The 15,000-nt window shown below is 42.7% G+C and overlaps 1 protein-coding gene across 1 annotated transcript in view; it reads left to right on the plus strand.

Annotated features, from left to right (window-relative positions):
• LOC306925009 (RNA-binding motif, single-stranded-interacting protein 3-like) overlaps positions 1 to 15,000 on the plus strand; it is a 171,651-nt gene that overhangs the window by 58,179 nt on the left and 98,472 nt on the right. The window contains exon 3 of the mRNA XM_079503688.1: positions 11,414 to 11,472. Within this exon, the coding sequence (XP_079359814.1) occupies positions 11,414 to 11,472 (59 nt within the window). The remainder of the gene's footprint in view (positions 1 to 11,413; positions 11,473 to 15,000) is intronic.

The following is a 15,000-nucleotide window of genomic DNA, read 5'->3' on the forward strand; positions in this document are numbered from 1 at the left end:
GACACACGCACACGCATGCACACACACGCACACACGCACGCACGCACGCACGCACGCACGCACGCACGCACACACTATTCTCAATGTCATCCTCATCGTTATTGTCACCGCCAAGACCCGCCTTCCTGCCTCTATCCCTCCCTCTATGTACTGTCTCCCCCCCTCCATCTCTGTAGCCGTGCCAGGTCTTGGAGTGTCAGTGAAAAGTGCTGCTGTCAGCTGACATTTCCAATCATTCCCTCAGCTGCCCAAACTATGGACACACTTTTAATGTCTGGGGACAGAGCGGAACGCCATCTGAATCTAAAGCAGAACACACAAGGACAATTTCTCTCCAGCGTGCTTTCACTTGTCTTGTTCGGTAACAATTTAGTCATTGTCTCAATCGCCTATGCTTTTCTTTTATCTTTCTCTCACATTTGCTGCCTTGTTCTCTCTCACCTTTCTTTTATGCATGTTATCACAAACAGGTGTGCTTGAGCCCTACTCTACCCATCAATCCAATCTTCAGCTCTAGGGTTGGTAACAGATCGTTCAGTCGTGATATGATAACTAAGCTATGATAGTTAAGCTAAAGCAAATATTTGGACAAGGATAAGCCTCACCTTCCACATCGTGTCTGGCCAGTCTCTCTGCAGTGTCGTCATTGTCATCGTCACTCAATGCTCAGTTTAGATTAGTTTAGTTTAGTTGGGTGTATTTTACAAATTAAGGTGCTCAAAACAGATGGTGCTAACTGCTAATACAAATGCAAACAAGTGGGGAGCACTCCGTTGCATGTATCCAAACGGCCTCTCTTAATCCCAGAAAAACACTGTACTTAACTACTACCCGGGAAAGCATCTGTGTCATTTTATACTTTGGCTATTCAAAAATAGCAGATGCAAGCTCATACTGTAGCTTCGTGTCACGTTATGAGCTTGTAGTTCTTCTGTTTTTGAAAAATCTCTTTGGCTATTCAAAAATAGCAGATATACAAGCTCATAGCTTTGTGCCGTGCTATGAGCTTGTAGTTCTGCTATTTCTGAAAAAGAATCAAGGGTAAGGTTCACAGTCAGACAATCTGCCTGCATCTTCCTCTAAGACCTGACAACTGATCAAGATAATGCTCTGTGCCATAACGCTTTCTGGTGGAAGATGCTGCATGAACTAATTTGGTGCTACACTTTTTGGAATGAATGCTCCTAAAATACTATATAGACCTATGTAAGAAACAGATAAACGCTTGAAATGCCCCCCTTTTCATGTAGGCACATTTACTATTGTCTGTCTTACAAAACATACAATGCCTACTAGGCATTGTATTTTTTGTAAGACGGGCAATAATAAATCCTGTGGGTTGATCACCAGATTTGAGAGAGGGGACTCACAAAACAAGTGTGGTTCGTTCAGCTAAAACCTGTCACTTTCATTTCAAATCGTATCCTTTGATCGTCTCCGCTCCGCTCACATGCTCTGCTCAGAAAATGACAATTCCACCTGGAAGAATATATTATTTTGCTGACCACAGACCACGGCCACGTCACAATGACTCACACACAACCGTACCCGATTGGCCCATATAGGAATGTCACTATGACTCAGACATAACCATAAACAAACCCAATACGGCCCTATAGGCATGTATGGAGATCCTGTTATGCCCATACAGTATGGTCATGACTCATGTACAGTTGGGTGCCACCGATATTGTCCCTTATCATTTGACCCATTTAGGCCTGACCTCAAAATTAAAAAACATCCTTCTAAATCCTCCAGTTTTCTGAAATAAATATTTTCACGATTTTTCAAAAATAGCAGACCTACAAGCTCGTAGCGCGCCACTCGGTGGCGCGCTATGAGCTTGTAGATCTGCTATTTTTCAATAGCTAAATTATAACATAATGTTTAAAACACCAAAAGGGGTTCCCGCCCAAAATGGGTTAACTGTCCTTTTGCGCAGATCACGCAAACCTCAGCAAAAAGAAAAGGACAATATCGATGGCCTCCAACTGTACTGTATGTCTACAGTATATGGGACCAGAGAGTATGGGACCTACTGACTTCAAACTCGGCACGCGCATCGGCAAGGACTCATGCGGTGCGGTGCCTGCTGTCGACTAGTGCAGATATGCGGTTTTCCAGAATCGCCAATCCATGTCCATATATGCATGGGCATTGTAATATATGGGCATATATTGATGACTTCAGGAATCTCCGTATATGGGCATAAAAGGGACACAGACACACGGATACAACGGTACTCTGCTCAAAGCCCTCAACCCTATGACTGAGGCATGTTGGTCAGATTGGCGGTGTGACATATATAGGTTGTGGCCTAAACCTCTAGTTAAAACGACATGATCTACTGAAAACCCTCTTGTGAAGTGGAGACACAAAACATTTCTTACGTAATTTCTTACATTTCTCACTTGTGTTGTTGTGTGGTGAATTCTAATAGCAAGGTGAGGACACTTGAATTCAATGACATAGTTTTTAAGTTTTCAAGTAGGTAAAACCTGTAGAATGTACTGTGGAACTGTAGACAAAAAAAAAGAAGGTGAGAGCAGTCATCTATATAATCTTCAATATCCCTGTAGATTGCTTTTCACCAGAGGATACGTGAAGTGGAGTGGAGTGGAGAGATTTTTAATTGAGCGCAGAGCGTGTTTTAAAATGCATCAGAGTGGCTGCTCCGGTCGGGGCCACGCACCACAGGTTGGAGCAGGCAGGGTCGCTGCAAACACAGACAGAGACGTGCTGCGACGTAACGTAAACCACTGGGTTGCCACGGCAACAAATGTTTTTGCGACTTGACGTAAACTGACGCACGCACAGCACACACAGCACGCACACACACTAGAGCCAGCTGGTTTGACACATACACCAATCACACACGCACGCACGCACGCACGCACGCACGCACACACGCATGCACGCATGCATGCACACAGACAGACAGATGGATAACTTGGATCATCCAAGTTATCTGCTAGTTTCCATCAAAGTTGGATGGAAACTAGCATTTTCTCATTCCAATAAAGCTCCTTTGAATTGAATCACTTGCGACGCAATGCAACGACACGCGTGACGGCATGCAACAGGACATATCAGACTGCTGCGATACATTTTGGAATCATGTGTGGTTTGGGCTTAAATGGCTGAGCAGCATGCACTCCATGAATGTGTGTTTTGTTTGTGTTTCGGACACATCGTCGTGGCTGCACACACAGCAAAAATACTTTCATGTTTTTTATTTTATTTACTTTTGCTGCTGAGCGGTGCGCAAATTAAGTTGAGCACTGGGTGGGGGAGGAGTGGGCTTGGGGGGAATCAACACGAGTGAATGCGGAGCGGTTCAAAAGCTGCCTGGAGGGAAGAGCGGTTTTTCCTTCCGCTCCACTCGGCTCGTATGTTCTGCTTTTCACATTAGTCCATCTCAACTTGTGGATATTTGTCCTAGCGTGCCACCGCCATCATTCACAACCCCAATGAGTTTTACAACAAGTTAATTCGAACTAATCAATTTAATCCCGAACTCTATATGTGAGTAACTGAACTCTATATGTGAATAACTGAACTCTATATGTGAGTAACTGAACTCTATATGTGAGTAACTGAACTCTATATGTGAGTAACTGAACTCTATATGTGAGTAACTGAACTCTATATGTGAGTAACTGAACTCTATATGTGAGTAACTGAACTCTATATGTGAGTAACTGAACTCTATATGTGAATAACTGAACTCTATATGTGAGTAACTGAACTCTATATGTGAATAACTGAACTCTATATGTGAGTAACTGAACTCTATATGTGAATAACTGAACTCTATATGTGAGTAACTGAACTCTATATGTGAATAACTGAACTCTATATGTGAGGGCCACATAGCGGGAAGAACCTCCAGTCTAATAAAATCAGCGATTAATAATCTATCCCTATTTAGGCAACATTTTTTCTAAATAATATTTGCAAAAAATGTTCGATATCGAAAATAGCCGATCTCCATGCTCACAACGGGCCTTGTAGATACATTTTTGCATGACACCTTATAGTGTATAAAAGTATAAAACGACGCTAATGTGGTTAATCGATTCGTTGATATATTTAAAAAATATATTTTATTTGATTAATTTAAATAATAGCAATCAGCAGAATGGTCCGGGAACAATTTAGCGATGAGCGAATCTTACGCCAAGCATCCTAAATATACATACGAATATATACGACAGTCATGACTCTCTCCTGGGTTTTCTGAACCTCTCTTAAACACTGGAACACTGAACCTCTCCATAAACTCTTCATAAACTTTATGTCGCATGTGACATCAAGGCATCTTACACATTTATAATGCATTACAGAAAAATCTCTTTATAGGAGCGTGAAGATGCTAAAGGATATATTTGGGAGTGAACGCTGAAAACTTCTGAATAACCACACGACTCTCAATCCCTCTGCTGTGTCTGCCTGTATCTGTTTGAGTCAAACTGGCGAGGGGGGGTAGAGACAAAACAGCTGTATCCAATCCCCAATTAGGAGATACCACACAGAGACAAACACATGCACGCATCCACTCAAGCATGCACAGATACGTATATGTGTACACTACACACACAGGCATGCATTGCACACACGAGAATGTGCAGCATATAATACAGTACATGCACCTGGAAAGAAGTTGAAAGAATACCTGTGTGTGTGTGTGTGTGTGTGTGTGTGTGTGTGTGTGTGTGTGTGTGTGTGTGTGTGTGTGTGTGTGTGTGTGTGTGTGTGTGTGTGTGTGTGTGTGTGTGTGTGTGTGTGTGTGTGTGTGTGTGTGTGTGTGTGTGTGTGTGTGTGTGTGTGTGTGTGTGTGTGTGTGTGTGTGTGCGCGGGTGTGCGTGTGTGCGCGGGAGTGAATCATGGTTCAGGAGACATCAAACGGTGAGCATCCATAGCCGGCAGCGCTTCGCGAGGGAACGAAAAACACAGATCTGACGCTGCGAGGGCCCTTCGAGGGCTGTCATTAACACTTCACACATACATACAAACGTATACATTCCCCCCCCCCCCCCACACACACAGATGTATACATCAGCGGTGGGCACCAATTGCGTCTGAGTGCCAAGATCCGGAACGCTGTGTTTTTGTGTTGACATTCCTTCCTGAATCTCAACAGCCTGGAAAATTCTGTCAGTAGTATTACTGTTTTCCTATTCTGTTGTTTCTGAGAGAAAAACAACAACACTACTTGGCTTCTGGCAAGAATTCTAAAGAATGTCTCTCCATTGACGAGACATTGAGCTAAGGCTAAAGGAATTGTCATAGTGAGAGAGTGCCCCACACCGTTGCCGTATCACTCACTCTCTCTCACTCACTCACTCACTCTCTCTCTCTCTCTCTCACTCGCTCGCTCGCTCACTCACTCACTCACTCACTCACTCACTCACTCACTCACTCACTCACTCACTCACTATTATTATTAATAATAATAATATTAATAATAATGATATCTAAAATTCATATGGAGCTTTTCTAAGTACCGAAAGATGCTTTAAATGTGGGAGAAGAAATCACTGTAAATCAGTGATGTGACAATAAGCTGACATCACGCAGACATGCACACACAGGCAGGTTGCAAAAGAACTTGACCGCTCATAAGAAAATGGTCACGCCACTCGCATGTACAAATACAAGATAAAACCATTCCATAACACCTTCAGCTGCAGGTTGCCTCCCAGTGTGGAGGAAGGCTTTGTAATGGCTTATTATGTGAATACATTGTGATTATTATAATGTAACAATTACAATATATACATGTGGTTAAAATCTTACTCTTTCTGTCCTGGACACAATGTATACAAGTATGCTGTATGAAAATACAAAAAAAGAAAATACATGTAGACTGTCACCAATCATACAACACACTTATGGACATCAAGAGACACATGCTGTATTTGTTGCATCACAAACCCCTGTCTATGAAAGTTTTCTTACGAATAACATGTTGAAAAAGTTTTTAAGAGTGTCTCACGTATCAGTAGTCTCATAGTGTAGGTCAAGTGCAGTTCAATGATATCTCAACTACTTACAGGTCCAGAGAGAGTACAGAACATTCTGTGCCATCCTCACTTTAACACCTCTTCACACTCTCCTTTTATGTCATCATTCCTTTCCACACCACCACGCCTCCATCTGCTTTTTCTATCTTCAGTACTTTTCTGCCACCTCCTCACGACAATGGAGGATCATAGTATAACTGTGAATGAAAGGGAACTTCACATCAGACAGCCCGTGAATGAAGGCCACAATGAAGCAGCTGGATGGATATGGTGCAGTGTTTTGAGTTTTGAGTCCTCCCCTCCTTTCCTTTCCTCTTCTCCTCCGAGTCCTCCCCTCAGTCCATCTGTGGATTCCTCAGTGTTGTGAAAGAAAAGACAGATGGATTTCTTCTTCATGGTTGAAGTAAAAACTACTAGCATTTACTTGATTGTTCAGAAACATCATGCACACCCACTAGAGTATGCACATCAAATCTCTCTCTCTCTCTCTCTCTCTCTCTCTCTCTCTCTCTCTCTCTCTCTATGTTTGTTGTCTCCCAAAATCAGAAAACTGTCAACTGTCATGTTTTTAGCAGATGATGTTCATTCAAGGTCAGATTGCACTACACTCTCTTTTTCCCTTTTTCTTAAATGTGCTCTCTCTCTCTCTCTCTCTCTCTCTCTCTCTCTCTCTCTCTCTCTCTCTCTCTCTCTCTCTCTCTCTCTCTCTCTCTCTCTCTCTCTCTCTCTCTCTCTCTCTCTCACAGATACATGCACATACAGATTTGGATATATTTCAGTTATCTCCAGGTTAAAATAATGTGCCAAAAGACGAATGATGAAGCATGAGTTCTTTGTCACACTTACACACTCACAAATACACAGGCTCACACATACTGTACAGGTATGGACTATCATTTATATTGTTCTATGGTATTGCGCACCGAAATTAGCCAATCTATGCTAAACTTGTGAGCTTGTAAATCAGCTTATCTTCAGCGTGCGACACGGCTCTCTACCAAGTATAAATCAGGCAATATACAGTAGGCTCACAAACTAGAACAAACAGAGGCTCTGTCATTTGTAGTGTGCTACTGATTTAGTGTTTCGATTGAGTGTGTGTGTGTGTGTGTGTGTGTGTGTGTGTGTGTGTGTGTGTGTGTGTGTGTGTGTGTGTGTGTGTGTGTGTGTGTGTGTGTGTGTGTGTGTGTGTGTGTGTGTGTGTGCAGAGATGGGCAGTATTTGAAATACATGTATTTGAAATACGTATTTGAAATACTTTTTTGTATTTTGTAATTTGTATTTTGCTGGGATGGAAGAAATGAGATGTATTTTGTATCTAGATACTTTCAGATCTAGTATTTTCTGTATTTCAAATACATAAAATACTTTTTAATGTCATTTTACACAGCCTCAGGTTTAAACTGTAGGGGCAAAACACATAACCTGACTCCGCCAGATGGGGCAGCAGAGAGTACACTGGGTTCCCCCCTCCTGCTCCCATCTGGGAACTCTCAGGCAGACTTGATGCCCGGCCACAAAACGGCCTGGCCAATCAGCAGCAGCTAGAGGCGGGATAGCCGCTGCTGATTGGCCAGGCCGTCTGAGGCCTGGCAAGGAACGGTGAGCACAGGGCGGGCGGAGCCGTGGGGGCTTTTTACGTTATTTGCGCAGTGAGTGTAACGCTGCTCAATGGTGAAATCTTCCGCCAACAGCGTACCTTAGTGATCAGAATCAAGGACAGGCCTATCGTAGTAGACATTTCCACCACGCGGAAACGCCCCCCTTTCAAAGTGGGGGGGCGGCGGGGGTGTGTGTGTGTATATATATATATATATATATATATATATACACAATTGAGTTTTTTTTTATCCTTGTGTTTGTATCTATAATTTCCAGGGGCTATGCTTAAGTTTGTGACTAAAGCCACAACACAGCCTCCCCACTGGGAGCACTGTTTATACCAGTCAGTCTGTCATACCATCCCTCCCCACTGGGGGTGCTGTTTATACCAGTCTCTCTGTCATACCATCCCTCCCCACTGGGGGCGCTGTTTATACCAGTCAGTCTGTCATACCATCCCTCCCCACTGGGGGCGCTGTTTATACCATCCCTCTACACTGGGGGTGCTGTTTATACCATCCCTCCCCACTGGGGACGCTGTTTATACCAGTCTCTCTGTCATAGCATCCCTCTCCACTGGGGGCACTGTTTATACCAGTCAGTCTGTCATACCATCCCTCCCCACTGGGGGCGCTGTTTATACCAGTCAGTCTGTCATACCATCCCTCCCCACTGGGGGCGCTGTTTATACCATCCCTCTACACTGGGGGTGCTGTTTATACCATCCCTCCCCACTGGGGACGCTGTTTATACCAGTCTCTCTGTCATAGCATCCCTCTCCACTGGGGGCACTGTTTATAACAGTCAGTCTGTCATACCATCTCTCCCCACTGGGGGCGCTGTTTATACCATCCCTCTACACTGGGGGTGCTGTTTATACCATCCCTCCCCACTGGGGACGCTGTTTATACCAGTCTCTCTGTCATAGCATCCCTCTCCACTGGGGGCACTGTTTATACCAGTCAGTCTGTCATACCATCCCTCCCCACTGGGGGCACTGTTTATACCAGTCTGTCATACCATCCCTCCCCACTGGGGGCGCTGTTTATACCAGTCTGTCATACCATCCCGCCCCACTGGGGGCGCTGTTTATACCAGTCTGTCATACCATCCCACTACACTGGGGGCGCTGTTTATACCAGTCTGTCATACCATCCCTCCCCACTGGGGGCGCTGTTTATACCAGTCTGTCATACCATCCCTCTACACCGGGGGCGCTGTTTATACCAGTCAGTCTGTCATACACAGACAGACAGACAGACAGACAGACAATAAATGTTTATACCTTATTCTGCTCTGTTTGTCTACTTAAAACTGTTTTAAACTGTTTCAAAACCCCCCATTTTTTCATGGGGGGCCCCCTTGCTACAATCATGCTTAGGGCCCCTTGGAGGCCAGAATCGGCACTGCATGTGCACATCTTGTTACCGGGGAAGACCGGGGGGTTTTCCAAATCAGTGAATGCTCCTTTAATTGATAATCTATTCATCTTAGTCATTAGTGTCTTGTTTACTTATCTTGTTTTTTATTGTTGGTTTAAATGTAAATTGGTGGTAGGCCTAATCAATCAATCAATCAATCAATCTCTTTCTACATTTTTCTTGAGGTAGAAGTCAAAGAGGAGTGACAGTGATGAATCAGATGGCCAATCCATTCCTTTGTGGGTCCTGTTTGATACAGTTATAGCCACATTGATTTGCTTAAAATATAAAGTGTATCATTCTTAATAACCTTCAATGTATTAGACATTCTGACAGGTCATTAATTTAATATTTGGCAATTAATTATGAATTTACTTATATACATATCATTATATACATTTTAATGAAAATGTATTTTCATGTATTTTCAAAATACAAAATACGTATTTGTATCTCAAATACATTTCTCAGACCAGTATTTGTATTTTGTATTTAAATACATTCTGTGACCCAGTATTTGTATTTTGTAACAAAATACATTTTCAATGTATTTTGCCCATCTCTGTGTGTGTGTGTGTGTGTGTGTGTGTGTGTGTAATTAGTCCTACGTTATTTTCCCCCTGTCTGGAATGCTGGATCTCACAGGTCAAGGACCGTGTTTACAGGCTCTAGCATGACTTTGGAACAACATCACCATCAGAACATGGTGTTCTTTTTATTTCTGGCTTCATAAAGTTTCCACAAAGTACATTGAAGGGTTATCTGCAGTTAGTTTCCAGGGACAAAAACTGGGTAAAACATATTTGGACAAAAAAAAAAAGAATATCCAATTGTCAAATTCCAATAGAGTTGAATGTTTGATCCTATTCATCGTACAGACAGACCAGTGGGCTGGCTCAGGCACTCTCCTGATGGTGACATGCACTTAAAGGAGCATTCAGTGATTTGGGTGATTTGGAAAACCACCCAGTCCGCCCCGGTAACAAAATGTGCACATGCACGCTCTACAGTGGGGTGAAGTGCAACAGGCCAACAGCATGTGCACCAAGGCCCGCCCCCACTCGATCATGATTGGAGGAAGGCCCCTCTCATCCTGATTGGATGAAGGCTTTGCCACCCGCCACCAAAACTGAAACTAGGGTTTTTTTTACCCCAGGGGCTCACTGGGGACAGGGAGGAACTCCTTATATGGTCAGCACACTCTATAGTAGGGAGGATTATCCAGAAAGAAAGAAAAAATAAGTGATATTTGAATTAAGTCAAATCACTGAATATACCTTTAATCCTATCTATCTTTTATTAAACACCTTTCACTGCATCTGTCTCCCTATGATGCTCTTTATTGTGTTTGCCAGGCCAGACGACCGAAGGCCAAAGACTATGTTAAAAAAAAGGATAATTTAGTCTCCCTCTCTTTGTCTTGTACCTATCTATCTCAGTCAGTCAGTCAGTCAGTCCCTCAGACAGACATACAGTCCGACAGTAGGTCAGTCATTCGGTCAGTGTGTTAAGACTATTAATTAAGATGTGGGATACAGTGTGCCAGGCTCTGATCCAAGCTGCTCTGCCTCCCCACATCACTCACCATCCTCTCCTCCCTTCTGTCTTTTCTCCTGTGATCTGTGTCATACTTCCACTCTGTCTTAGTCTGCCTCATCTCTCTCTCTCTCTCTCTCTCTCTCTCTCTCTCTCTTTCTTTTTCCAGGAGGAGTGATTGAGGAGACTGATAAGAAACTTTATTACCTTGTTCTGAGAACAGAGGAGATTAGTGAGAGGGGGGTGTTTGAGTGGATGCCTGAAGCGGGGACAGGGGGAGATATAGAGAGATGGAGAAAGGTCCGAGAAACAGGCAATGAAATTGAGGGAGAGGGAAGGGTTGAATGAACAACAGGAATGAGAGAATGACAGAACCGAAAGAGATAGACATATTAGAGGTTGTTCATTTCTTTTATAGGACCTTTGAGCAGGACTGGACACCATACAGATGTCTGGTTACGATCATCATTTTGTGAGAGAAAGTCGCTGTCTGCAATCTGGGCCTGCAGGAGGGATTTCAAATGTTAAGGAGAGGAAATATGAGTTGCCTGGTGTTAACGTGGAATTTCTCTGGGGCACTATTTATTTCTCCAGCGTTATGAACAATTTTTTTCCCTTTTCTTTACTTCAGCTCAAACACTTCTTGAAGAAATTGTCTCATATTGTGAATTGAGAAAGCAGTTTCTAAGAACTGCTTTCATGAACGTGTTGCTTGAATCCTGAAAATCGCTTGATCTGTTTGGCCCAGTTCTGCTGCAGAAATGAGAACAGATACAACATTTATCATGCCGGAAAGAATGATTTTTGTGTTCTTTTTTCTCTCAACAGATATGGGAAGATAGTTTCAACAAAGGCCATCCTGGATAAGAACACCAATCAATGCAAAGGTGGGTTGAAAAAACCTTTCCATTGGCCACAATCCATTAAATGTGAATTTGCTGTTATGCACACTATTAGTGTGGAATTAGGAAAAATAAAAATCTAAACGTATTCCTTCTGGCCCCTATATTTAGCATTTAGCAAGTATAAGGTATAAGGGGAAGGGGGGTCAAGTGGGATATAAGGTTATTTAAACATCAAAAGTTGCAGTGCTTCATTAATTAAAGATGCTTATCATTTTTCTTTTGTTTTTCATAGTTGCAAGGTTTACTTGTGTTTGTTTTTATATTTAATATAATGACAATGCTAACCACAATGAATCTGCCATGTAGTCTATCTCCATTTGTTTATTTATTACCAGTATTCACAGTGATACTTGCACTCTAGCATAAGCGGCTCTGGAAACTTGTTGAGAATCATTGGCTCAATATGTCCCTACAATACGAGTGTTGTCAATGTGGGTTTCTAATAATCCAAGAGGGAGGCTCTCTCAGCCTCTATCTAATGAGGGGCCGCTTGATCGTTAGAGTGGTCTGAGCAAATCACCAATCAACGTGATTGCAGTGGTTTGCCTTTGAAGAAGAGAGCCAAGCAAGAACACATCAACCATGGCTGTCTCAACAGCATTTCAGCACACTTGCTAACATGGTATGGACAACTTCTCATACTGTCCCCAAGAGACATTGCATTAGAATCATAACCATTTAAGACCTATTCAACAATATTCTAGAGCAGCGGATCTACTCAACGAGTCACATCGTGATGCCTTGTGACTTGTGACCATCTATTTCAGTTTTTCTTTTCTTTTTTATACATGTGAGAAGATCTTGAATATCTTTGCCTTAATGACATGGGCAAAATAGTGATACCAGGGTGAAAGTGATAGTAAAATGTTGATAAAGATCATTCATAAAGATTAAATTATAAAAAACTGAATTATAGAATCATAAAAATCCAACAATATAAAAATAATATAGGCTAACATAATGCTCACACTCAAATGGCACATTAAACGCAGTCCCCAGTTACAAAGACCTACAACATCATAGTGCCTACCTTTCTATCACATGCATACTGTACCTGATGATATAACTTTTCCCAGAGGATCAATAAAGGTTGAATGTGTATTATGTTTATTTTATGTTATGTTATCTTATGATATGATATGTTATCTTATCAAATGTGGCTTTGAAATAATGACTGTTGTATGTGGAAATACCTACCACAATAGCATAGCCAGGTAGAATATATTATTATAATTTATTTATAATAATAAGTCATGTTTTGCCTACTGGGCCATGATAAAGTGAAGTTGTGACTTCCAAGTGATGCCTCAGATCTCAGTTTAACATCAAAACTCATGACTATATCCAAGTATTTCAGATCCATTATGGATACGGTGTACTCACAGGTACAGTTGGAGGCCATCGATATTGTCCTTTTCTTTTTGCTGAGGTTTGCGTGATCTGCGCAAAAGGACAGTTAACCCATTTTGGGCGGGAACCCCTTTTTATAATTTAGCTATTGAAAAATAGCAGATCTACAAGCTCATAGCGCGCCACCGAGTGGCGCGCTACGAGCTTGTAGGTCTGCTATTTTTGAAAAATCGTGAAAATATTTATTTCAGAAAACTGGAGGATTTAGATGGATTTTTTTAAAATTTTGAGGTCAGGCCTAAATGGGTCAAATGATAAGGGACAATATCGGTGGCACCCAACTGTAAAACCTAGTGACAGCTTTTAATAAAACATGTTATGCTGCCTCAATCTGTCAGCAGTCATCCTGCTGTAGTCAACAACAGTGGGAAGAAAAACAAAACATCTTGAATCCATTTGAGTCCACATAACCAAAGCAAGAAGTGGGGAAGTCGTGCCACTGCAGGTGGCACCACGATGCATAGTTTGTGAATAGTAAACACAGGAGAGACTGTATCAAAATGCAAACCCACGGTCGCAGCTATAAATTCTTGCTTATTATTTAATGCACAGTAGCAGCACCAGCTGCAGCAGCATAAGCGATTTTTATAGTCCTCGGCTGTCGTCAGCACTTTCACTGCTCACGACGTGGTAGACTTCATGCATCTTTTAGCCAGTTGTTAACTCACAGTGCAGGAGTTTCATTATTGGCCGGCCATTAGAATGCCTTACAACCGGATAAGTGTCGGTTTGATTGCAGAGGCATTCAGTGTGGACAAGATAAGTGCTTAGCGTGACTAGGAACTGGCACACAGAGTGCTCCTGGAAGGGAGGGATGGGTGAGAGGAGGAAAGAGGAAGGGGAATCGGGGAGAGGAAAGGGAGGATGGAGGGTGGGGTGGGAGGGTGTATAAAAATAACCTGGAACTGACAGAATAGGAAGGGAAGTCTTTGAAACTGATGATTTAGCAGACGGCTTCTCTCTGTTCTGGAAGAATTCCTACTCAGAGGGAACGGTGACGGTGAGAGAGTTAGAAAGGCAAGATAAAGAGTGTGTGATGCATGTGCATTTTGTTTGGTTTTCTAATAAAGTGAGTGTGAGTTTCTGTACATTTTGGCAAACAAAGGACAGAACCCTTGGCTGTGTTCTCCATAACAATATAAGGTCCTGAGTTGGCCATTGTAAAAAGCAGTGACAGTGCTCTAGTGAGTCTAGTTAGCAGCGTGGGAGCTGTGAGGGAGGGACAGCGCACAGATGACAGCATGGAGGGAGGAAGGGAGGAAGGGAGAGGGAGGAAACCACTTCAGTAAAGGAATCCCAAAACAACCATCTCTCCCGCCCTGCTTTCCCCCCCCTCCTCCCTCTCTGCCTCCCCCATTCCCTGCCCCACGCTGTCAGACTAGTCTGATGACCCTTGGCCAGGAACTGTGGGAGCTCAGGAGATTATATGGGAATGGCACAGTAAAATCCTCTGTGTTAATTGAACTCTGAAAGTGTGAAAATTGACCCAAATGGACCCGGGTCCACTGCTGATTTTTCTGTGTAGGAGAGTGCGTGTGTGTGCAATCTGTGCATGTATGCGTGCGGGTGTGTGCATGCGTCCCTGTGTGCATGTGCATGAGTGTGTGCGTATGCAAAGCTTTGGCTTTGTAATAAAACCTTTTTTCATTCACGGCTGACATATTTGTCAAGCCTGACTGAGCCGGAAGAATTTTCATCATCGTGTCATCTTAAGACCGCAGATGGGAGGGACAGGGCACAGATGATGAGGATTATATAATTCAGAAATATTATCATTCCTCTCTGGAAATATGCTTATCATCGTGCCCAAAGGACCTATCATTTCCTCTGGATAGAATGAGCATGGAAAAGTTTGCATTGAGCCTGAGAGGTGAGGTTTAGTTTCATTGCATTTCATTTCCATACGTCAGAACCGAAACAGAACAGAAAGTTTTGAAAAATAATATTGTGGAAAAACAACAATACTCTCACACTGTTGGGTTGAGAATGACAACGCTGTTTATAGAGAAAGTTCTACTGTGCCAGAGTTACAGAGGGAGGAAGGAATAGACAGGAGGGTGGGTGGAATGTCTGGGCAAAACAATAGACAGCAAAATGAGT

The sequence above is a fragment of the Electrona antarctica genome, assembly GCF_951216825.1.
Source record: "Electrona antarctica genome assembly, chromosome: 6".
Lineage (NCBI taxonomy): Eukaryota > Metazoa > Chordata > Actinopteri > Myctophiformes > Myctophidae > Electrona > Electrona antarctica.